The sequence below is a fragment of the Embiotoca jacksoni genome, unplaced genomic scaffold (genome assembly GCF_022577435.1).
Source record: "Embiotoca jacksoni isolate LCO1_2020_lvr unplaced genomic scaffold, fEmbJac1.0.p SCAF_15, whole genome shotgun sequence".
Classification (NCBI taxonomy): domain Eukaryota; kingdom Metazoa; phylum Chordata; class Actinopteri; family Embiotocidae; genus Embiotoca; species Embiotoca jacksoni.
In genome coordinates, this window is record NW_027185285.1 from 322501 (window position 1) to 345450 (window position 22950).

General features: G+C 42.2%; 1 protein-coding gene across 1 annotated transcript in view; it reads right to left on the reverse strand.

Moving 5' to 3' along the window:
- mrc2 (mannose receptor, C-type 2) overlaps window positions 1–21867 on the reverse strand; it is a 26771-nt gene extending 4904 nt beyond the window's left edge. Inside the window, exons 1-23 of the mRNA XM_069148605.1 lie at window positions 21667–21867; window positions 15751–16155; window positions 12811–12984; window positions 12486–12650; window positions 11170–11283; window positions 10766–10909; window positions 10463–10654; window positions 9512–9666; window positions 9223–9327; window positions 5299–5414; window positions 4995–5143; window positions 3101–3318; window positions 2354–2496; window positions 2153–2249; window positions 1933–2062; window positions 1788–1820; window positions 1506–1672; window positions 1220–1388; window positions 982–1124; window positions 686–794; window positions 412–578; window positions 215–323; window positions 1–118 (exon numbers count right to left, since the gene is read on the reverse strand). The exon at window positions 1–118 is cut by the window's left edge and continues 121 nt beyond it. Coding sequence (XP_069004706.1) covers window positions 1–118; window positions 215–323; window positions 412–578; window positions 686–794; window positions 982–1124; window positions 1220–1388; window positions 1506–1672; window positions 1788–1820; window positions 1933–2062; window positions 2153–2249; window positions 2354–2496; window positions 3101–3318; window positions 4995–5143; window positions 5299–5414; window positions 9223–9327; window positions 9512–9666; window positions 10463–10654; window positions 10766–10909; window positions 11170–11283; window positions 12486–12650; window positions 12811–12984; window positions 15751–16155; window positions 21667–21793 — 3449 coding nt within the window. The 5' untranslated portion in view covers window positions 21794–21867. The remainder of the gene's footprint in view (window positions 119–214; window positions 324–411; window positions 579–685; window positions 795–981; window positions 1125–1219; window positions 1389–1505; window positions 1673–1787; window positions 1821–1932; window positions 2063–2152; window positions 2250–2353; window positions 2497–3100; window positions 3319–4994; window positions 5144–5298; window positions 5415–9222; window positions 9328–9511; window positions 9667–10462; window positions 10655–10765; window positions 10910–11169; window positions 11284–12485; window positions 12651–12810; window positions 12985–15750; window positions 16156–21666) is intronic.
- Window positions 21868–22950: the final 1083 nt, after the last annotated feature.

A 22950-nucleotide genomic window follows, 5' to 3' on the forward strand; every position in this document is an offset into this window, starting at 1 on the left:
TGCAGCGCCCCGGTCCAGTCCAGGCGCTTCTCCACCACCCGGTACGTCACTCCACCCAGTTCCACAGGCTTGGACAGGGAGGTGGGGATGAGGGCCGGAGCCGGAGGGAGACCTTGGTCTGAAGTCAGACACGATGATTAACTAACGCACTTCTATTCGCAAAGTGACCTGAACTTTTAAATGACATTGTTGTGAATATTACTGAACATCCCACCTTGTTGCCTTTGGCAGATGAAGCCATTACTTTCTATCTCACAGGCTCGGGAAGCCCACATGGCGGTTTTCTTCTGTGGGTTCCCGTGAATCATCACCACACAGTTTCCCTGAGAGGTGACAAAGAAATCATCAGGACAGGAGCAGATCGATGACAAAGTCGTGCCGCGCGGAGGGACTGGTGAGAGCGGAGAGTACCGGCGTCTTGTTGTGGTGCGGCCCCCCGTTGTCGAGTGGCTCTCCGGCTGCCCAGTTGGTGTAGCTGAGCAGGCTGGGCTGTGCCCACTGGAAATGACCTTTGGAGTCTGAGGTCAGACCCACCCACAGGTCGCAGCTGGCGTTGTTTAGCAGGGTGGTGACGAAAGCTGAGGAAGAGAAGCAGTTACATGACACGTGTGGAGAGACTCCCATGAGACACCCCTCCTCCCCCCCAGTTTAAGACTTTATGCTGGCTGTTTTCTGCTGTAATTACCTTGTTCCAAATGATTGGATACCACCGCCAGCACGCCTCCCTGTATCTCACATTTTAACTTTGCTGCAGACCATGTGACCCGGTTTGGCTGATCGAAAACTCTGAAGCACTACAGAAACAGCACACAATAAAAAAGACTGCTCAGTTTGGGTTGCATTAAGTGCATGAAATCAAACATTAGGTACTTCCCGTTCTTACTCTACTTGATTTATTGCCAATGTGATATACGTATCGGATGCATCCTGTATCCTTTATACAACTTAATACAATAAATGCATTATGCTGAAATCCTCTACCTTATGCTGATAGGAGGACCATCCGTCCGGGCAGCCTGAAGGCGGGTGGGGGGATGACGGAGTTGGAGGAATTGTCCCAGTGACATTCACTCTCTTACAGATGTAGGGCAGGTCAGAGTGGCACTTCTGATCGGCCCAGTCCGCTGTTTGGGTGTGAAAAAAACAACAACACAAGCTCATGTCAGGGGACTGTACTTGATTTAGCCACTTAAAAGATGTATCTTTCTGGCTGTTTTACCTTTGCTGACGGACATGTGGACACATCTGCGGTCGCGGCTGAGCGGGTGCGGCCTCCCGAGGGCCCAGGACACGTAGTTGAGCACAGAGTGGTCGGACCAGCGGAAACGGCCGTCGTTTTCGTAGGTGTGAAGCCCGAGCCACCAGTTGTCACCCTCCACCTTGACCATCTGAAGATGGGTCAAAGAGACACAGTGAAAAGGCGTGTTAAAAATAGTAAAAAATAGCAATAGCTATTTTTCACATGTATGTGAATGTATGAATATTTTCATAAAAGTGCACTGTGCCTTGCGTAAAGTGTTGGCCACGAAAGCCTCCTCCTCAGCTGAGTGGACGGAGGCCAGCGAGGAGTCGAACCAGGAGCAGATCCTCTGGGCCTGGTCCCAAGTGGTGCGGTGGTCAAAGAATTTATACTCGGCCTCCTGGAAGCCGATCCATTCTGGAGTGGTCGTGCCTGACAGATGAGAGATAAGAGAAGACGGAGGGACGGAGGTGACACATTCATTCTCAGGGGATTATTTCAGAAAGCAAAGAGGACAAAAATCTAAAGCTAAGAAAATACAACAGACCTTCAGTGATTTTTGGGACCTTCTCAACGCTACCTAAAAACACACAACCAGAGGAAAGTACAAAATTTAAGCCTCTCAATAATGTGTACCAATCTAAACAGGACTTTCTACGAAGGCAAAATGAAAAGGTCCAGTGCTGTTGTACCTCGGGGGATCTTGCAGATCCAGTCTAACTCCGAGTCACAGTGCATGGCCAGCCAGGTCATCGTGCCCAGGTCTGCTGCAGCACACTGGCGGATGTTGTAGTAGTAGCGGCCAAAGTTCTGGTATGTTAACTGAGGAAGAGTAAACACAGATCATATTTTGAGCAGTTTTTAATCAGTATCTGTTGGTACAAAGTCAGGCTGCATCTCATCATTACTCACAGCCAGTCCGTCACTCCACTTCCAGCTGCCGTTGTCCATGGGGTTCCTGCGGTTCAGTCCGATCCAAAACCAGTGCTGCTCATGTTCCTCTGACTCCCTGTGGGTCACATCATCATCATCATCGTCATCGTCATCGTCATCGTCATTATCATCCTCGTCATTGTAATAGTCAGCCGTAAGTGCTCAGATGTCCACACCCACCCGAACACATCATGGAGGACCTGCAGAACGAAGTACTCCTCCTCGGGGCTGCTGACGCTCAGCAGGTTGGCTCCATGTCTCCGGCAGAACAGGTGAGCCTGCAGCCAGCTCAGCTTCTGCTCCAACTGGGACGAGTGAAACACCTGCACAGGTGGTAAAGAGGTCATTACGGCCCAGTTACAGATGCAACACCGACGTAAAGCCAGTTGCATTGGTAGTGCTAGTACTTCCTCTCTTACTGTTACCAGCAAGAATGACTTCTTCTATAGCTGTAAAAACTAAAGCTCCAACAATTAATCAATTAACCCTTTAGTTGAAGGACATAAAATGAATCGCCAACTATTTTGATCATCGAATAATTCATTTGAGTCATTTTTATGAAAAGAAATTGATCAATTATGTTATTCCAGTCAATATTCTCCGGTTTCTTTCATCCTCCATCATAAAAAATGGATGATCGTTTTGCTGTTGGCTGTTGGTATGAACAAAATTAATCCTTTTATTCTGCACCTTGAGTTTTGGGAAACACTGATTGACATTTTCCCCATTGTCTGACATTTAAAAAGCCCAAACAACTAACTGATTAATCGTGAAAATCATCGACAGATGAATTGATGAGGAAAATAATTGTTAGTTGTAGGTCTGAAGAAGTGAAAGTTGACCCAAAACATCTTAATTGCATTCTTGGTGCTTTTTGAAAAAAAATTATTTATAGCAAAAACTTCACAGTGCGTTTCTTGAATGAACCTTGTAACAGTAGTGGAGGATGCTGTTGCTCTTCCAGCCGTTGGGACAGGAGCCGCTGAGGCTCGGGGTGGGCTGGGGCACGGGCGGCTCGGGACTCAGAGACGTGTCCTGGTTCTGACGGCAGATGAATTTCGCCTTTGATGATGCGCACTCCCTAACCTCCCACAGACCCGTCGCGAAGCCCGTCGCCATGGAAACGCAGCCGCCGCGGACATTGACTGAAATAGACGCAGGGTGAAATGTAGGTGAGCTGAGAGAAAAGGAGGCTGATGTAACGTGCGGAAATAAGAGGAATGACGAAGAAAAAAATGCATGGAGAATGTGATTACATATTTCTTAGGAGGCAATTACGTGTTGGATCCTGCATTTAACTTTTTATCAGAACAGGGAACAAATCGGGTAAATCCTGTCTGAGCTCTCTGGCTCTCATGTCCCTTATGGCTCATATTATAGAAATCAGAGTGGAGGCTTTTTAGCGTTTTATGTAGTTATACAGATAAAAAGAGGACATGCAGAGGGCTTTGGGTTTTAGCGAATCTTGCTTTTGTTTGTTGAATTGAAAAATGTCAGTTTACTAAAGTAAAAAAAAAACAAAAAACTGCAGCTTTAATCTGAGGATAGGTCAGACGGTTCATATCTTTGGATCCATCAGTGACTCTGAAGCCAGACGACTCGCCCACATCTGCTCTTTGGTTTGGTTTCGAAATTATGGCCATTGTGAATCTAAATTCCATCATAGTCTGTATTTTACGAGAAGATTTCTCCTCTGTTTGCTGCCTTATTCTTGTGCTGCTGGAATGAGGACAGATCGAAGACATGGTTTACAATTTTTCCCAACAAGTAGTCCAATTTTAATACATTAAACTAAAATCAGTGCACGCCCTTGCTGGCTGGTTTTGACTGCCACTGATAATTTTCTTAGAGAGACAGATTGTCTGCAAATCCAAGCTGCCTCCGAGCCAAATCAGGATTTCAGGATGTGCTCCTAAATCTGTGTTTTGGCAAAGGAATAAAACACCTGGGACCATTTTCTTCTTCGTGGGTTAAATCCAATATTGGCTCAGATTCAGAGTGAGCCTCATGTTTTGGGCAACTGAAAATCTCCAGTAATAGATGAGATGAAAGTTTAATAATCCCCTCAAGGAAGTGAACTCATTAAAGCAAAAAAGAATAAATAAACATAATGAATAGGCAGCGGGTTGAGTAGATACTGTAACAACCAAGAAAAAAAAACCAAAACTGAATGAAATTAAAATACTACAGCAGATATTTAATCAATTACACCAAGAAAATAATTGACTCAATAGTGAAAATGAAAATAATCAGATGTAGCCCCATCAACAAAATTTCACAATGAATATAAAACCCCATTTTTTAATTACAAGTGAATATATATATATATATATATATATATATATATATATATATATATATATATATACATATATATATAAACTACCGATGCACTCGTTAGAACCTGGTACAAACATGTAAATATATTTATTGGTAAAATATACTGGCAAAAAATGATCTTTCAGCAATGAAATCTGATTCCTCCTCACTGTTCAAGACTATCGATGATCTATATTTATAAAAAAAAAAAACAGCTTTAAATCTGCACCACAAGCATTATTTCAATCTTGAAACAGGAAAAGGTCCGGAGTGCTCAGAAGATCAAGTCATGTAATGAAGATGCTCTTTGGAAGGGAAACATAAAAGTACTAGCACCTTATTTTTTTGTATTTCCACATGAATTTGAACATTATCATAATCTACTTTGGACCAGTACGATCTTATCAAAGCTGATCTTGTCTGACTCAACAATGTGGTCATGTTGTAACCAGCAGTACATTCTCAGATCTCATGCTTTGCCCTGTGAATCATCTCCACCCACCTGGCTGGTCTCGATTCCAGTTGGTGTAGGACACTTCATCGCCGCTCAGCCAGTGGAACGAGCCGTGAGTGCCCTGGTCATGGAGCCCGATCCAGAAGGAGTCTCCGGAGCGGCCGAACACCAGGTTGTTGGCGAAGGCCTGCTCGAACCTTTGAAGATGAAAAGAGGACTTTCAGAGAAGCAGCACTGACAAAACACACTTTAATCCCTGCAAGATAGTTTCCCTATGTGTCCAGGGGTGTGTGTGTGTGTGTGTGTGTGTGTGTGTGTGTGTGTGTGTGTGTGTGTGTGTGTGTGTGTGAACCTGTTAGTAATTGTCACGAGGGCAGCTCCGTGGTCCTCGCAGGACTTTCTGGCCTCATCAAAGGCGAGTAGGTCTTCTCCCACCCAGTAACAAGCTGGACTGTGCCACTTCCAGCCCTAAGAGGAGAAGCGATGAGATGTGATGAGAAGTTAAACAGGATGTGGTAAAATTTAAAAAAAATAAAACCTCTACTTATTAAATAAACCCCCCAAAAAACAGCACACATCTACAAAGGCTGTTCAGCTCTATAAATTTGCCAGTTCTGTCATCAAAAGCAAAGACGTGGATGAAAGCACACATGAGACAAACAATGACGTTGATTGTGTTCACAGAAAGAGTGACTCAGACTCTCGACAGCTGAGTTAAAGGCATTTACATTTATTGGGTTTTGGTAGCACCACTTAAGCAATTAATAGCCTGAATCAGACAGACAAAGACCTAAAAATCTAACCTTTTCTGTAATGGTGAAAAACCTAAATGCCACCTCTTTGAACGACTGATACAGTCAAAACATAATTGAGCTCACATACAGAAGCTGGCGGTAAATGTAGAATGAAAAGAACAAGTCCAGGCATACAGAAATAACTTCTCCCCAGCCTCTATCTCTCCTGCCAGCTCATGTACGGTAGATGTGGACGTGTACAGACGAAGAACGCAGCCAAAACGCACACGGGGTGAGACTTAGGCAGGAGAAAGATACCGAGAGAGACAAGTCGCATACAGCTTTGTGTGAATAAACCCAACCTCTGGCTTTTTATTTTTTTGCACAACCACATTTGGCATCTAGACAGATACTTCAGCGATTACAGCCGCTCGAGAGGCTTGATGTGTTAAAACTCACATCGCCATACCACCCTTTCCTCCCTTTCCTCTAGCTGTTTTAGAGTCGAAACACATCGTACAATCACTGGGAACTGGCAGCACCTTCCCAACATGTTAACTATAAGATATATTTCAACTTATTTTCCGAATGAAATACAAAAAAAAAAAACTACAATCCAGATATCTTATCTTTTCAAAACAAGCAGTACGTTGAATTTATGTGAGTGTATTCTCATTACTTTAACAGTAACAATAATCAACCTCATTGCCCTACACTCCTCTGGAGCCCTAATTAGCAAAACAGCAAAAAAAAACAAACAAAAAAAAAAAACCGCTGTTATAATTAGCCTGCAGTGAGTCCAACACTGACTCTTGTTGTTTTGTTTCAGTCTCTACCAACTCCCGAGAGAAATATCTGTCTCTTTAGTCGCCAAATGCTCCCCTAAGTTCACCAGCTAGTCGCTAACTATATATATCTGTTGTTTTGTGAAGAGCAGGAAGTGTGAAGAGGGGTTTTCACAGTCTGGGAAATAATGCGATGAGAACAATGAGAGTAAAGTACAGCAGAAACGATTCGAACTGTTGAACAAAGGGCTGAAACTTGTCATAAAGCTGCAGGAAGCTGCAGATTTGGGTGATAATGATCTGTTCGTTTGTTATTATGAGCGACCCCCTTTCATTTTATCCCACTGGGTGCACAATGTCATTTGATCCGGAAACATATGATTATAACTGTTTTGAGACGCACACTCATTTCGTTGTTTGCCATAATTCCAAACTGGGAGGACATCTGGGACAATCAGGATCTGTATATTTGATTCATTAAATAATTACAAAATATGCACAGAAACACAGAGAGTTCAGATTTTCTGTTATTTCAGCGCCTCCCTGCTGACTCAGGGGGCTTAAGCAGCTGCTTACGCTTCAAGCTGCCTCTGGCATTAAATCTGTGTTCGTCATCGCTCTGATTACTGACAAATGAAGCGACAGAGTGATTCTGATAATTAAAACACCATCTCTGGAAGCAAAAAAAAAAAAAAAACCAGAACAAAGAAAAGCTACTGTAGCAAGTTACAGCTTCAGGGAGTCAGTGGAATAATATCACCACAGTATCCATTACGCGATTTGGAGAAATGAGCCCAGCACTAGATGGGGTAAATGGGATGGAGACCAAGCGATGTGTTGTAGCTGAAGCTGTGTGTCGGTGTGGTTTCACATGTTGCGCGCCGTAAGCTCATCTGCTCGAGACAAGCGACAGCGCTGCAGGGGCCCCCGCCCGCCACGTGCAACGCCAAATGACCCTCGTCGCCACTACCACCCATGATGCCTCGCTCCCCAGGGAAGAGCGGTGAAGATTCATTACACCAAACAAATGGTCCGTCCACACAGAGATTTTTGTTGTAATGTAACAGCTGAGGAGCAGCACGACCCCTCAGCTTCAGATCATTTACATCATAAATCAGCGCTTAGCAAAAAATATACCCTTCAAACACACCGCCGACTGGCGCAGGAACACACAGATACACACAGGTACACACAGAAACACACTGTGGTTTGTTCTCTCACTGTGTATGTCGAACATCACTGAATGTCGGACTGGAACAGTGAACATTTTCAGGTATGAGCGGCTTTAAGTCTCATGCGGAGAGAATTATGAGCTGTATAATCAGACACAGATGCATGTGAGTCCTGAGGGTACAAATAGTGAGCATGCTTGTAGTGCTGTCATATGTACTGTTTACACATGTTGAATGAAGCACAAGCTCACCCTAAAGAACCTGAATTCCTTCAAAAAAACATAAAATAATGTATTATGATTTTTTTTTTTTCTTGCCTTGGAAATCGGCATGTTAGCACTCCTGTTATCCTCGGGTCAAAATGACCCGCAGCTGTGTTCAACCAAGTTCTATTTTATTTCTATATTTTTATATTTTTTTTGGGATCATTGGTCATCACTCTTTAAAGAAACCCTCACAGCCTATTTGTCACCAATGATCCCAAAAGCTGTGGAAATAAAATTCTGCCTCGGGTCATTTTGAGCCAAGGACAACACGAGATAAGACAAGAGTGCACATTGTGTTTGCATATTGTGTTTTCTATAACTGAGTGCCCCAATTGAGCACTTTGACAGAATCCTGTTAAATGTAGAATTGTATGACGGTGATTTGCTTCTTCTGGCTGACTTTGTCTGGTGTCCCTGATGTCTTTCCTCGTTATAATAAGGGAGTGATTTATACTACAGTTACAGCCTGTGGGCGGACTACAGGACCAGAAGAAGGCCGAGAGACGGAGAGGAGCTCTGGGAAAAGAGGTCGAAGGTAAAGGGAATGGCTGAAATGTCTAGAATAATAATTATGCTCCCTGCAACACTACATACTTTCTGGAATCAAAAGGCTGAGGGAGATCTGAAGAGATTATTTTTTATTTATAAAAACAATATATATATATAATAAAATAAATATAATATAATAATAATATAACAAAAATATAATAAAAAAGAATCTGTATATATATATCTATATATATATAGATATATATATCTTGAGATTATTTTTTATTTATAAAAACAATATCAGACATCAGGGACACCAGACAAAGTCAGCCAGCTGCACGTGCACTCTTGTCTTGGCTTAAACCTCGTGTTGTCTTTGGCTCAAAATGACCCGAGGCAGAATTTTATTTTCACAGTTTTTGGGATCATTGGTGACAAATAGGCTGTGAGGGTTTCTTTAAAGAATGATGACCAATGATCCCAAAAAATATAAAAAATATAGAAATAAAATAGAACTTGGTTGAACACAGCTGCGGGTCATTTTGACCCGAGGACAACAGGAGGGTTAACATGTCGATTTCCAAGGCAAGAAAAAAAAAAAATCACAATACATTATTTTTTTTTTTTTTGAAGGAATTCAGGTTCTTTAGGGTGAGCTTGTGCTTCATTCAACATGTGTAAACAGTACATATGACAGCACTACAAGCATGCTCACTACTTGTACCCTTTAGTTTAGCGGAAAAAAAAGATCTAATTCTCAAACAGATCATGTTAAAGAGAAAATAAAATATGTAGCACTCAAAGAAAAAAAGAGAGAGAAGGAATAATACTTGTTTGCAGTCTTGATGCTGTGGCTTCCCATCACTCTTTGTTCCTGGTTTCTTACAGATGGAGGGCAGAGTCAGATTACAGGGGCTGTCATCCCAGCGGCCCTCCTACAACACACAAACAGGGAGACAGAGAGAGAGAGAGAGAGAGAGAGAGAGAGAGAGAGAGAGAGAGAGAGAGAGAGAGAGAGGACAGCTGGTAAATATATATACAAGTGGAGGCGACTCGCTGACAGTGAGAATCCATAAGAGGCGGGGTAATTATGGCCCCGGGCTTCAGGAGGTCACTCACAGCTCCCCAGATGGAGACGCAGTCTTCCTGGGTGTTGCGGAAGTTATTGGGTTCGAAGGGGTGCCAGTAGGTGAAGATGACGGGCGTGTGGTCGGTCCACTGGAAGTCCATTTGCATGTCGGTGTCATGGAGTCCGATCCATAACTGGTCAATGTCTAAAAGAAGAAGCAGAGCAACAGTCAGGTTTAAACAGACAACGACAACAAAAAAAGACCAGTCCCAGCTGTATGACATTGTCTCTGGAGTTCAGTAATTAGACTGGAGCACTTCCATGTGCAAAAATTTGATTTAACACTTCATGTGTTGTTTCAGCTCCGGAAAGAACAAGAAACAAAAAAGACGGAACTGTCTGCTTTCCACAACAGGTTTGTTGTGAAGATTGGGGAAAAACATCTGATAAAAAAACATCACTTAAAACCATTTATATTTGTTTTCTATTTATATATCTTTTTTTTTTTTACTGGAAAATATATTCAAATTTATCAGAAATCTCCGTTAATTATTTTCTTTTTTAGAGCACACACTGTAGATCGTTAATACACTGGTGTGTTTTTACTCCCTCGTGCTTAAAATAGAAGCAGATCATTAGAATTTGAAGAGCGTCCTGATAAATCTGAGTAAACTCTTTTTGAACCTGATGGACTTCAACATTAGTTACGCACACGCTCAATCTCTCTGTTCGTCCTTAGATGTTATTCTCTTTTAAATTTATACAGCCTACGTCTAAACCCTGACCTTCCCTGTCTAGAATTGATCTATTCAGCTACTCGTTGCAGCTCTGCAGCACAGACCTCTGAAAACAATCTTGTTAGAGATGTTTGAGGGCGAGACACAAATTGGACATTTCAGAAATACTGAACAAACAGTGAGAATACACAGTAAAAAAAAGAAAGATTAATTTTATTTCTGACTCTGAGAGGGAACGGTACAGCACTATAAAGACAAAATCACCTTTCTTCAGGTTGCGCAACATGAACTCGAGCTCAGGTAGAGTGTGGATGCTGACCAGGTTGGCTTCCATCTTCTGGCAGGTTTTCTGAGCTGCATCCCAGTCGATCTTGTCTGAAGTGAGTTTGTAGCATCCGGCCTGGAAGGCCTGCCAGCCCACATCACATTCATATTTCTCATCATCTGCCCACGAATCTGTGGCAGCGGAGAAATAAAACCCATCAAACTCCGGACGTCCGCAGTGTGGTGAGACTGTAACTGGCGTATTTCACTTTAATGGACTAATGCGAGGTCGTACACACTCACCCGTAGTGAAGGGGTCCAGGGTGGCGTTGGGCCTCTTCTTGCAGACATACGGCAGTGCAACGGAACAATCACGGTTTTGCCAACGACCCGAAAACTCAGTCCTGATCACAACGCAGTTCTCCTCCTCGGCATGATTTGGTTGGTCTGAGGTTGAGTAAGAAAGACAAACTCTTCAGAAAATCACTGATGCCGAGGTGCCAATCCCCAAATACTCGAAGGGTCAACAGTAAAATAGTGTGGTAGCTCTGGAAAGCTGCCAAGTGGCTGTTTGAACTGAGTGCTGCTAAAAATGAGCATGCATGCTCACTCAGCCCTCTGCGGGAAATAAACATTTAAAAAAAAAGATCACAGACACTTGAAGCTTTAAAAAGACAGAAAGGCTTGAATTGTTTTCACAGGCTAACCTGGCTCCCAGTTGAGATATTTGAGTGGTGAGGAGTCGGCCCACTGCCAGCCTCCACTGATGTCCAGGTCATTGAGGCCAATCCACAAAGCAGCACTGTAGCCAGTCAGTAAACCTGGAACAGCAGGACAACACCTTTCTTCATTTACAAAACATATCACAGAAGCAAAAACGGTCTGTTTTTTTTTTTGTTTTTTTTAAAGGAGCCATAATTAATGAAAACACTCGATAGTGTGCGTCGCTGAGACCCAACAGTCCCCTGCATTGGGTAGATTACATAGTTGTTGTAGGAATAGTCTAAGTGCAGACGAGTATTGGCAACAGGGACACAACACCGCAAAAATCCACTATTCCTGTTGGAGGAGTTAATGTGCAAAATCAAATGGTCTGTGTTTGTGAATATCTATTCTGCACAGTAAATTTCACATGTTGGGTTTTGAGATTTTTTTTTTTTTTTAATGCTTCTAACAGACAAGCTAAAACAGCAAAAGCTTGATGGGTAGACTTGAAATAAGAAATATGATTTAATTACGAGTCGGATTTCATGACAATCAATTGTCATACGAATGATTGTGATTAATGACTTGATTGCCTTTTTCTGTTCATTTTATGTCACTATAAAATAATCATAGTTTGATAATACACATAAAGTCTATGAAGAGGAGTCATTTATTGGCATCAAATTTTGGAAGACACAAATACAAAATATATATTTCTGTTTCCCTTTTAGGCTTTGTAAATATGAATTGAACCTGACAGATATAATATTACAAATTAAATATACAAAATCTATTACTGAGATATACAAAAAAACAACAACTGATAATGACAGTTACCAACTATCAAAACAAACAGTGTACAATGGTGTCGTCGATTCTCCACTATGTGCCGTTGAACGACAGCAGAAGAATGAGATGAGATCATTATAGGAGCACCAGTCAAACCTCATACGGGGGAAAACGATATGGAAATAAAGATGGATGTTGTGGTTTTTTTCAGATGGCTGGAAATACTAGAAACGATTATGCAAAATTAATGCAGTCAGCTCAAATAATTACAATCAGGCTATTATGTAATCATAAAAATAGTGACATGCCTAATTAGAAAATCAATGTTTTTATAGTCAGTTGTTTGCTACTGTTTTCAGATAAACTGCTATTGTCAGAATAGAAGCGGTGTTTCTAACCACAATGATAACGCAGTATGTCGTGTACTCGTCAATAACGTCTAACAGCTATTTATTCATGCGCAAGTCAACCAAACAGCTTAATCAGGAGTGAATACTGCAGCACATAAATGTTCATGTGTGTGGCGTACCGTTGATGTAGGTCTGCTCGTGCAGCTTGGTGATGCTAAGCAGGTCTGCCCCCTGCTGCTGGCAACTGATCCGAGCCTCGCTCCACGACAGCGTCGCCTGGAAGTTAAACTGGTAACAGCTGTCTGTCAGCGGGTCGGTATCCCAGAATGTCTCACAGCCATTGCCTGACAAGTGAGGGGAAGGGGATGAGGAGTCCGATTGGAGCAGGGGGAGGGGAGAAAGCAGGAGGAATCAAACAGTCCAGTAAGCAGATGAGTGAAAGTGTGATGAAGGTCACTGGGTTTCTGGTGATGTTTTGAGGTCTTCAATATGAAAAGCACTTACTCTTGACAGGACAGAAGCCCCAACGCTCGTCCTTGCCGTAGTCGTAGGTGGTGGCGCACCAGAGGTGACCGTCCTCCCGACCGATGCCGGTGCAGTTGTGGAACCACTGGCCGTCGTACAGGAAGGGCAGGTAGCAGGGGCGGCCGTGAGAGTTCCCCTGGATCGTGTAGATCTCTGGAGAGCCGACAGAAAGAGGGACTTTAAATGGCCCGCATGAGGCAACAGATCGGCCTCGCTTGGCGTTGTCTAAAAAGTCGTGGTTGTGAACTGCGCTGAACTGAAATACCTGATATGTTTTCTCAGCAGCTTGTGTAACCAAACACATGGTTGAAAAACAGAGGATGATGTTACAGTGAAAACAGTCAAGTCAAAGAGTGGCCAGCAGCAGGAAGAGTTTTAGGGAAGCGAAGTATCTTGTTATACGTGTGAAAACAGTCAAATCAAAGAGTGGCCAGCAGCAGGAAGAGTTTTAGGGAAGCGAAGTATCTTGTTATACGTGTGAAAACAGTCAAATCAAAGAGTGGCCAGCAGCAGGAAGAGTTTTAGGGAAGCGAAGTATCTTATGCGTGTGAAAACAATCAGATAGGAATTTAGAAAAAAAAAAGATTAGACTTTTATATATATTACAAAGCAAATTTAAGATATGACAGTAGGCTAGTTTAACTTATAAACTCCTTCTGATTCATACAGTTGGACAAAATACCATCAGGTCGCTGCTGTAGTCTTTACATTCCACAAGGACAGCATAGTGTGAAGAAAAAGGCCAGCAGAGAGGGATCGAGAGAGAGAGAGAGAGAGATCGAGAGAGAGAGAGAGAGAGAGAGAGAGGGAGGGAGAGGCTGGAGAACCAAAACAAGTCAGGCCAATGGAAAGTAGGGCAGACATGTTAAACGAGGGAGGAAAGATTTGTGAAGCTCCCTCCCTGACTTTCCCTCTCAGCTCCGGTGCTGACTGGCTGCAGTGGAGCTGCTCCCCGGCTGACTAATGTCAGTGGCATTCCTCTCCAGCAGCGGCTCCACTTCTCAAATGAACTTGTGAAGATTGCAAGTTGTTGTTTTTTTTTTTTTTTTTTTTTTTTTTTTTAAAAGGCAATGTTGCCTCGCCACATAAAAAGTAAAAGAGACTTGGGAGAGGAAACGTAAAGGAAAGAGTAAATGGGAGACTTTCTGGTTTTTACATTTATTTACAGATCTGGTTTTAATCGCGGTCGAGCAGAGCCTGTTAACTACAGACTGTTCCGGCTGACTGAGTCGAGCTGCATATGAACTACCATGACATGTGATGTTGGTACGGAGCGCACTGACAGCGGAAATGAGGCTTAGCTGCGAACCGCGACGGTTAGATTTAATCTGGACTGAAAACTCAATATAAATAAAAAAATATATATAATTGAGGACAACTTGTGTGTTTACTGGAGTTTACAAACACCGGCAATGTTTTCCCTGGGCTTTTCCGACTGGCAGCCGGCCACTTGTCCTCAAACATTCCCTAAAAGCAACATCCTTCTGCATTCATCTGATCAGATGCAGCTGTGGCATCCGCAGTGGGTTCTGCCACACATAGGCCGAGAACACACCGGGAAGGAGCAGCTTACCGGGTCACTGGACCACCACACGTGTCCTCCTCAAAGTGGTGCAAATAAAGATCCGATCTAATTTCTTATTTTGGAGGATTTTACTTGTCTTTGATATACAGTCTCATTTTATTTCTTTATGCAGGGGAAAGAAAAAGTAGGCGAGCCATTTGGAATAATGTGCTTTTATGTATAAATCTGGCTTTAAACATCTAGATCTTCAAATATGAACAAACACAATCTAACTGAATTATTAACACATATTGTATTGTTATTGAGCGTACTGAATAAATTATTCAAACGTTCACGGTGTAGGTGGGAAAAAAGATGCAAAACCCTCTGAGAATTAATTTAATAACAGCTTTAAGGAATCAGGAGTGAGCAAAAGTGGAGTCCAATAAATGAAACAAGACTAAACTCAAACATTTAAGAGTTTGCTCTTTGCAAGATCTCTCTGCAAAAACCAGAGCTCTAAAAGGAGTAAAAGTCAAGGATTTTTTTATTTGCCTTAAACTGGGTGGATTCTAATATGAATCAGTTCGCAGACACATTGTCTTTAAATAGAGATCAGATGGGCTTCAAAGATGTAGAACAGGTCAATTGTTCAGGAACCCACAGCCCAACCTTTGGCATAAAAAGAACACTGCACACCAAAATGAAAATCAACAACATAAAGTTGGATGGCAGTGAAGGAAGGGTAATAATTAGGCTAATGTCTGGGTGGCTGTTCACCAGCGGAGGCTCAGTAGGAGTTTATTAATGCGGCAAGACAATGACCCGAAACATCAAAGTTACTCTACCGCTGAAAATGTGCCTGTTAGAGCGGCCAAGTCCGAGCCAAGTCCTTAATCTGACAGAAACATTGTGGAACGATTTTAAGAGAGCCACTCCCAGCATGACATCCTGAGAATACAGAGGGGCAGAGGCAGTACTGTGAGGAAGACTGGGCCACAAATCCTCCTCATCATTGTGCAGGTCTTTGTTTTCAGTTAGTCCAGCCAAAGAGGGTTCAAGCAGCTATTAATGCCAATTTGTTTTTCCACCAGCACTGCGAAAATTCAATGGATTAAGAGAGAATATTGTCCTTATTTGTGTGTTACAAACTTGAGCACATTGTGTTTGTCCATACTTTTTACTGAGACGAAGATCAGATGACATTATATGACTCATTAATGCAGAAAACCAGGTTTATCAGTTATTTCAAACATGTTTTTTTAAAATCTTTAATCTGCTGTATTGTCTCTTTCACAGATTGCTTAGAATTTGTGTTTTTTTTTAGTTTTTTTTTATCCCAAACACAGATAACGACTGACCTAAAATCTGAAGAAACCTTGCAGTGCAACTTGTTTGATTCTGATTGTGCTTACCATGATATGACTTGGAGCACAGATCTTGCAAACCACCGTGCAGCGTCCACTTGAACTTGGGAGGGGGCGAGGTCGAGGTGGAGTTCCAGAACCGCAGCACAGACATGTAGCTGTTGAGGTTGTCCAGCACCTGGCCGCAGTTCCAGGTCCAGCGCACGCGGGGAGGCTCGCGATCGCAGGTGTACACGCTGAACGGAGACCTGTCCCCTCTGAGGCTGGAGTTACCGGTGGTCACTCCCAGGCACAGCGAGGAGCCCAGATTGAACAGGCGACCCCGAGTCACCCACTTCCAGCGCTGGTTGGCTTCCTCACAGGAGGGCGACAGGTAGAGGGTGTCATCCCGCACCCCCAGGCACCCCTCGGCGCCCTCAAGGAAGAAAGCAAAGTCGTCAGACTCCAGCGGCACTGTGCAGAGGGAGGGACACAACGGCAGCAGCAGTCAATAATGCTAATGAAAAGAGAATTTCATGTTTGCAGCTGATGTGGCAACACGAGAGGAGGTCAGGGACTGGATCGATGGCTCCATTAATGGATATGCGCTGATGGGTTACAACTCGCTGGAGCTCTGATGTTCCAGTATAACACACTGCAGTGGTGTAAATTCTCTAATAATCCTAAAATAACCCCTAAAGTCCCGCATACATATGACACGACAGAGCTCTCAAAATGAGGTAATTGCAGAACTGACGTACAATAAAACTGTGAAAAGTGGTTTCACGTGTGTTTAATGAAAGGTTAGGTCGAGGTATTTCACTACCCCCCCACCCCACCCCCCAAAGTGTCAGGAATTCACCTCCAACCTGGAATTACCTCACACCTTGTTCACTGCAGTTTGTGGGGTCTATTTCTCCTGCAGGGAGAGAAGCAGTTGGTGACTAACTATAAATATAAATATGAATATATGTAGATCTGTATCATTAGATTCTGTAAGGTGTCACGTGTAAGTGATTATTTTAACAGGTCTGAATTTGATTACTTTGACGAAACTGTAATGGCCCTCAGGGGTGAAGCATGTAGCTGTTATTGGTCCACAGATTTCTCACTACTGCTCACTGATGTCTTCATTGGTATGACTTATGATTACTGTATGATTTTCTGAGGAGCTGTAGCTGCCTGCAGGGCAGTGGTATTCACAGAGCCTAACAGGATAACACTTTGAAATATCTAAAATAACATGTTAACAAAAGAAAATCCTGCAAAAAAAAAAGTGTTGAATTTAACACATCCAGTGCAGGCCTTCGTGACTGGAATTTTCAGGAACAAAAACCCCAAACACCCCTTGCACAAAAACATATGTGGGTTTTTCTTTCATTCCTGTTTTTCTTTTCTATTCTTTCTTGGAGGATTCAGATTGGTAACCAAGACGCAAGGATTTATTAAATTCCGAGACGTAGGAAGAAAAAGAAAGACAAAGGCGTACAAAGTCAGGACTGTGGGAGTGACTCTAAATTAATACTATTTTAAAATACGTCGCCAAAATAAACAGAAAGGTCTTTCTCCTTGACTCAAGGAGTTGAGACCTTCAGTCTTCTCCCGTCAGTTCCTGTGAGAGGCCAGGAAAGAGGAATGATCACCGGGTCTTCGGTTGAAATATGTGCGGGCAGCTCAAATCCCTCGCTTCCTACCTCTCAGCTAAAACACTTCAAACCTCCTGCTCTGCTTTTATGGACACAGAGACAATAGAGTCTTATCGAGAGCTCCATAAAAACAAAATCCCTGTAATCTGGTGGAGAGCACCAACACGCCCCTCTTCTTCTGGCAGTCAGCCTCTGTGGTCGAGTTTCTCAGAAGCCGTGTTCGCTCGTTTTACTCGGCAGCAAACAAAAGTCACAGCTCAGCAGCAGAGTGGTTCAGCATGAGTTTGAAAGTGCTCTGCACAGTGTAATCAGATGTAATCACCCACAAGTCATTCATCTTATAGCAACACCCAGATGATAGGTTGTTTACCGCCAGTTCATTGTTTTAATCATGAAAGATTTGAACCAGAGAAAGTGTGTTTTGTCTGAACGGGGCACAAAAACCTTTAAATAAAACAATTGTAAACTCACACTGCATCCAAACACTGCTGCAATTAACAAAAAAATAAATAAATACTTCACTGCTTCTGAGGCAAAATCATCTTTCCATGTGACTGTTATTCTAGCTCCTGCAATTAATGCAACATAATCCAGAGCTTGGAGATGTATAAAACATGCAAGCAAAGACCTGTTTCTGTGGAAAATCACTGTCTGGTGTTTCCATTAAACAAAAAGCAGAAACACATCGAACTTCTGTCAAATCAATGCTGTCCCATGTTTTCTTCACGTGCAAACAGCTAATTAAAAAACTGGCTGAACAAAGTATTTCAATATCTGGCAATTCCTACAGATGATGCGAGAAAATTGTAAAAATTTCCATCACAAATGTGTTGTCTATCCAACAATCCGAAAGAAATACGTATTTAACCCTTGTGTTGTCTTTGGCTCAAAATGACCCGCAGCAGTATTTTATTTTCTCATTTTTTTGGGATCATTGGTGACAAGGAGGCTGTGAGGGTTTCTTTAAAGAATGATGACCAATGATCCCAAAAAATATAAAAATATAGAAGTAAAATAAAACTTGGTTGAACACAGCTGCGGGTCATTTTGACCCGAGGACAACACGAGGGTTAAGTTACTGTCATAAAGGACATGGAAACTACCAAAAAGTCACATTTGCTAAGTTATAGCCAGAACAATGTTGACATTTTAGCTCAAAAATGACTTAATAATTGACTGACTGATTGCCTCAGGTCATATAATACCATCTACAGTGGACTGCTCTCTGTTCTCTGTTGCACTTTTTCTCTGCAGTTACAGGGTGACGTCTGCCACAACAACCAATAATAAGTTACGCTACAATGTTAACTTTGGATTTAGTAAAACTTCTCATTTCAAATAGAAGCTATGTGGACAGTTGAATAGCAAGAGTTACAAAATGCTGACTTGTTAATGCCAATAAATCGCTCTAATGCTATTTTGTCATTTTCACAATGGGAATTAAAACCATTAAAAAAAAAGAAAAAGAAATAGATCAACTTTCACAGTGGCTGTGGGGAAAAACCAGAATTACTACTCTGCAGAATTCACTTCAGTGTGTGAATATAAGCTCGGTGTTTATACGTTGACAATATGAAACCTTCCTGGCAAAAAAGCTTTTGAACTTCCAGACAACCTGAAGCTGAAGTTCCAGACAGCAAAGGAGCATATTCAAATAGGAGTTTTTAATTCTAGTCTGCAGGGACCACGGCTGCATGTTTGATGTGAGGAAAAACTCCCGGGCAATCAGAGAGAGTGCAGAATTCCAGATTAACTTTAAGCCATTGAGCCCTGTGAAAGCTAAGCCACAACAGCTCTCCTGCTGGGATCTCATCCTCTTCTCTGCCCTGTCACCCCTTTTTCTTTTTTTCAGCGACAAACACAGTTTCCTACCAAAGAGAGAGGCTGAGACGCACGGGCCAAAATCTACCGGTGACGTTCGCCAAAAGAGGCAGATATTCCCAGAACTGCCACCCCCTCAATATACGGTCATCCTTTGGACCAGGTTGGACAACAATAGTTCGTGAAAGTGTGGGTGACTAATCAATAACGAGCCTCAGCTTGAAACGTTTTTTAAACTTCTGCAGCAGCACACGGTTTTTGTAGAGTGTTGAACGTGACTCATTGTTGCTGCCATTATTAGGTGGACCTCTTTTTAAAAAAATTATTATTCTTACATCTAATCTAAAGATCTAGACTGATGATGGATGAAGAGGCTTTTTACCGAAACCTTATTTTGACAGACGTCTGGAAAAAGAACAACAAAAAGAGACCTCCAACTTGTCAAAGTGAATGTCAAATGTCAACCAACAAATAGGCAGGAAATTCCAGCCTGCTGTGTTTGTTTCATTGGTGTTTTATGGTGGCCTGGCCTCTGAAGCAACCCAAACTGTGGATAGGTTTGACCTCATCCGAGAGGCGTGGGGTGTGGGGTGCGGTGGGGGGGGAGGGGAGGCTTTTGAAGGAAAAAGCATATTTGCATTTTGCAGCCACACTCAGAGACGGCGCGACCGGAAGGTCTGGGAAAGTGTGTCTCAAATTTAGCAAAACCATGAGTGAGAATAAGAGCACACGGTCGAAACTTTCCATCACTCCCACCCTTATGCACACTGTACAGGGGGATAACAAATGATCACAGTGTAGGTTTAACTGGCAGCGAGATAAGAGCTGCGCTATCTCCTCTGCCAAAAGGGAGAGCTGTAATAAATTTGATATTTTTAAAAATGGATTATTTTATGGGTGGGAGATGAGTGTAGGAGCCCAGAAGCAGCGGAAACCACAGAACTGGAGATCGCTGCATTGATAATGAATGGAAACTTACTTTCCCACACCGTGTTCGTGTGTACTTTCATGCCTAAATAAACTCTCGCATCGCAGCTGCGCCTCTTTTAAACAACAACAACAACAACAATAACAACAACAACACAAATCTGATCTTAATGTCCTATTAATCATTCTGGGGTATCATTAATGTCACAGTCAATCTTTTTCTCCCTTGTTTTACACAAGCATATCAGTGACAAGACATCTACAGACAAAACAAACCCAATTACTTATGATTAGTGAAACTCTGGTGGCTCGGCAACAGGGACTACATTTAATAAAACAAATCAACGAACCCTTACATCTTGTTTTGCATCTCATCGCTTTGGTCTGAAAGTGATTGGCAGCGGATTTTCAGCTTCTGTGGTGGGGGAATTTGATGGCAGATGGGGTGCAAGTAATTTCAAAATTAAGAAACGAAGCCTGGCCAAAAAAGAGCTTCAGATTATTTAGGGTGTGCGTTTAACGGTATATCCTTAGGAATGGAATAATGTAAACCCACATAATGCCAGTATTTTGATTTTAATTAACTTTTTTAAATGAATGTTTTGGCATGTGTCGCCCCCCCCCCCCCCCTCTCATATTATAACTTTCCGGCAAATCCAAAGTGCCTCTTTAAACCACCTTTTAGCGAGATGACGTGAAGGAAAACAGATCAGAACATATAGAATATACTGCTGATTGTGTTATAATAGCCAGTAAAAAAAACAAAACATCCAAGTTTACCCAGATTTTACATCATCTCATTCGCTCACAGAAGAAAAGTCACTAACAGATGAGGGGAGCTAACAAACTGTCTGTTGACAAGCAAAAAAAACAAAAAAAAAAACGGGGGGGGGGGGGGGTAATTAGGTGTTCAAAAAGCAAAACAAATTGATCGTTTTACAAGAAAAGTGCAATAAATATTGTGTCTAATCTCGACAAGAAAACGATGTTTAAGTGTGTTTTTTTTTTTTTTTTTTTTTTTTTGGGGTGGTGTAATGGTCTAGTAGCTGATCAGAACCGACCTGAATGTGTTAATTGCAGCCTGTAACAGGATTCAAAGGTCACATCTGCCCGCAGGGTGCCAAACGAAGCGTCACTCCACGTCACTTTTGCAGCCCCCCCTCCCTCCCCAGAAAAAAAAAAACCCATCCGGCACAAAAAATAGAACAAAGAAATGGAAGGAAAAACACAAAGTGCGCTTCCTCACGCTTTATCAAATAAACTTTAAAATAGACACCGTGATAGAAAAAGTAAAGCCTGCAGCCTCGTTCCTCATTCCCCCCCCCCCCCCCCCCCCCCCCGTTTTTCTCCACATCTGGTTCCACTCACTGCTCGGACTTTTGGTTCGTGGCATACCGAGGTACCAAAATCCAGAGCACGAAAGCTTTTCAGTGCGTTTTCCCCGTGGATGTGCTTTCCAAAACAAAAGCATGCACAATAGCTTCACTGTCTGCAAGGTTGTTGTTGTTGTTGTTGTTGTTGTTTTTTGGTTGTTTTTTTTTCCGACTTCTACATGAATGAAATCAAGCCAGAGTGGGATTTTGTTTCTCACCCGTAACGCTCCTCTTCAGTTCCAGACTAAAGATGAATAAATATAAAGTGCATTTGTAAAACACAAGTTTCCGACTTGTCCATGTTGCCCTTGATTCCTTGTTTCGGTAACGGTCGTTGCTTTGCATGCTCGCAGCCACACAAAAAAAACGCACGGACGCACACCGCTGCGAAAAAAAACCCAAAAAACCAAACGAGTAAACCCCCCCCCCCCCCAAAAAAAAAAAAAAAAAAAAAAAAGTGCAGCCGGAGCAGCGACGACTGCCCGAGTGGTTCTCTTTGGAGGACGGATGGTGCAGAGTTGGTGGCGAGTTTGACCGCTAGAGCTCCGTCTGCCTCTCAGTCAGATGAGACCGAGATGAATGGAGCAGCGTCAACAGTGGTGTGCGTGTGGGTGCGGGTGCGTGTCGCTGTTTGTATGGTTCCCAAAATGAGGTCCGGGGACCTACAGGCGTCTGTAAACGTAGGCCAGAAGACTTTATCTATTTATCATAAATTTGAGCTAAAAAAAAAAAAAGAAGTCCATTTGTAATTTACGCAGTCAGAACATTTAAAACGGAGAATATTTTTTTTTTTTTTTTTTTTTTTTACTTTGAAAAAATAAAATAAAGCCAAAAATCGTGATTTTGTTAAAAGTGTCTTGGCATACACAATTCTTTTCACTTATGTAATATTTTGAATCCCAGACTAAATTTCTAGTATCTGTCATTTATAATTCATCAGTTTTGTTTTTTCCTCGAGAGCACATTTTAGTATTTGTTGTATTAATGGATAACACTTACATAACATTTGCTTAAATGTCCAAACTCTATTCGTAAACTCAGATCTGAGCTTTTATGTCAGAAAAGTCAGCCCAGCTAAACCATGAGAGACCTGGCATAGTAAAAAGAGCATTAATTTAACTTAAAATAATCAGCGAAGGCTTTTAGTGCTCAATACCTTCCCAGTGATCCTATCTACATTATTAACATTCAGTGGTTCTATAGCTCTTTGGAGACTTAAAGCCTGGCAGGAATATCAATTAATGTCATTTAAAATGATTATTTCTGTAGTTTTTCTTCATATCCTTGAGATAATTTGATTTTGCTGAAGTTTAACATCATTAAACATATTTAGTACGTGTCAAGTGACAGCTGCTCGGGGCCCTTATACAGAATCAAATTTTTGAAGTCTGCTGCTAGAATACATGGAACCCATTAGCGGCCTATTACGGAGTTTTGGCGTGCATGTTCAAACATTAATCGCATCAAGTGTTATTCAGCATGCCACTGCCGACTCAGAACAA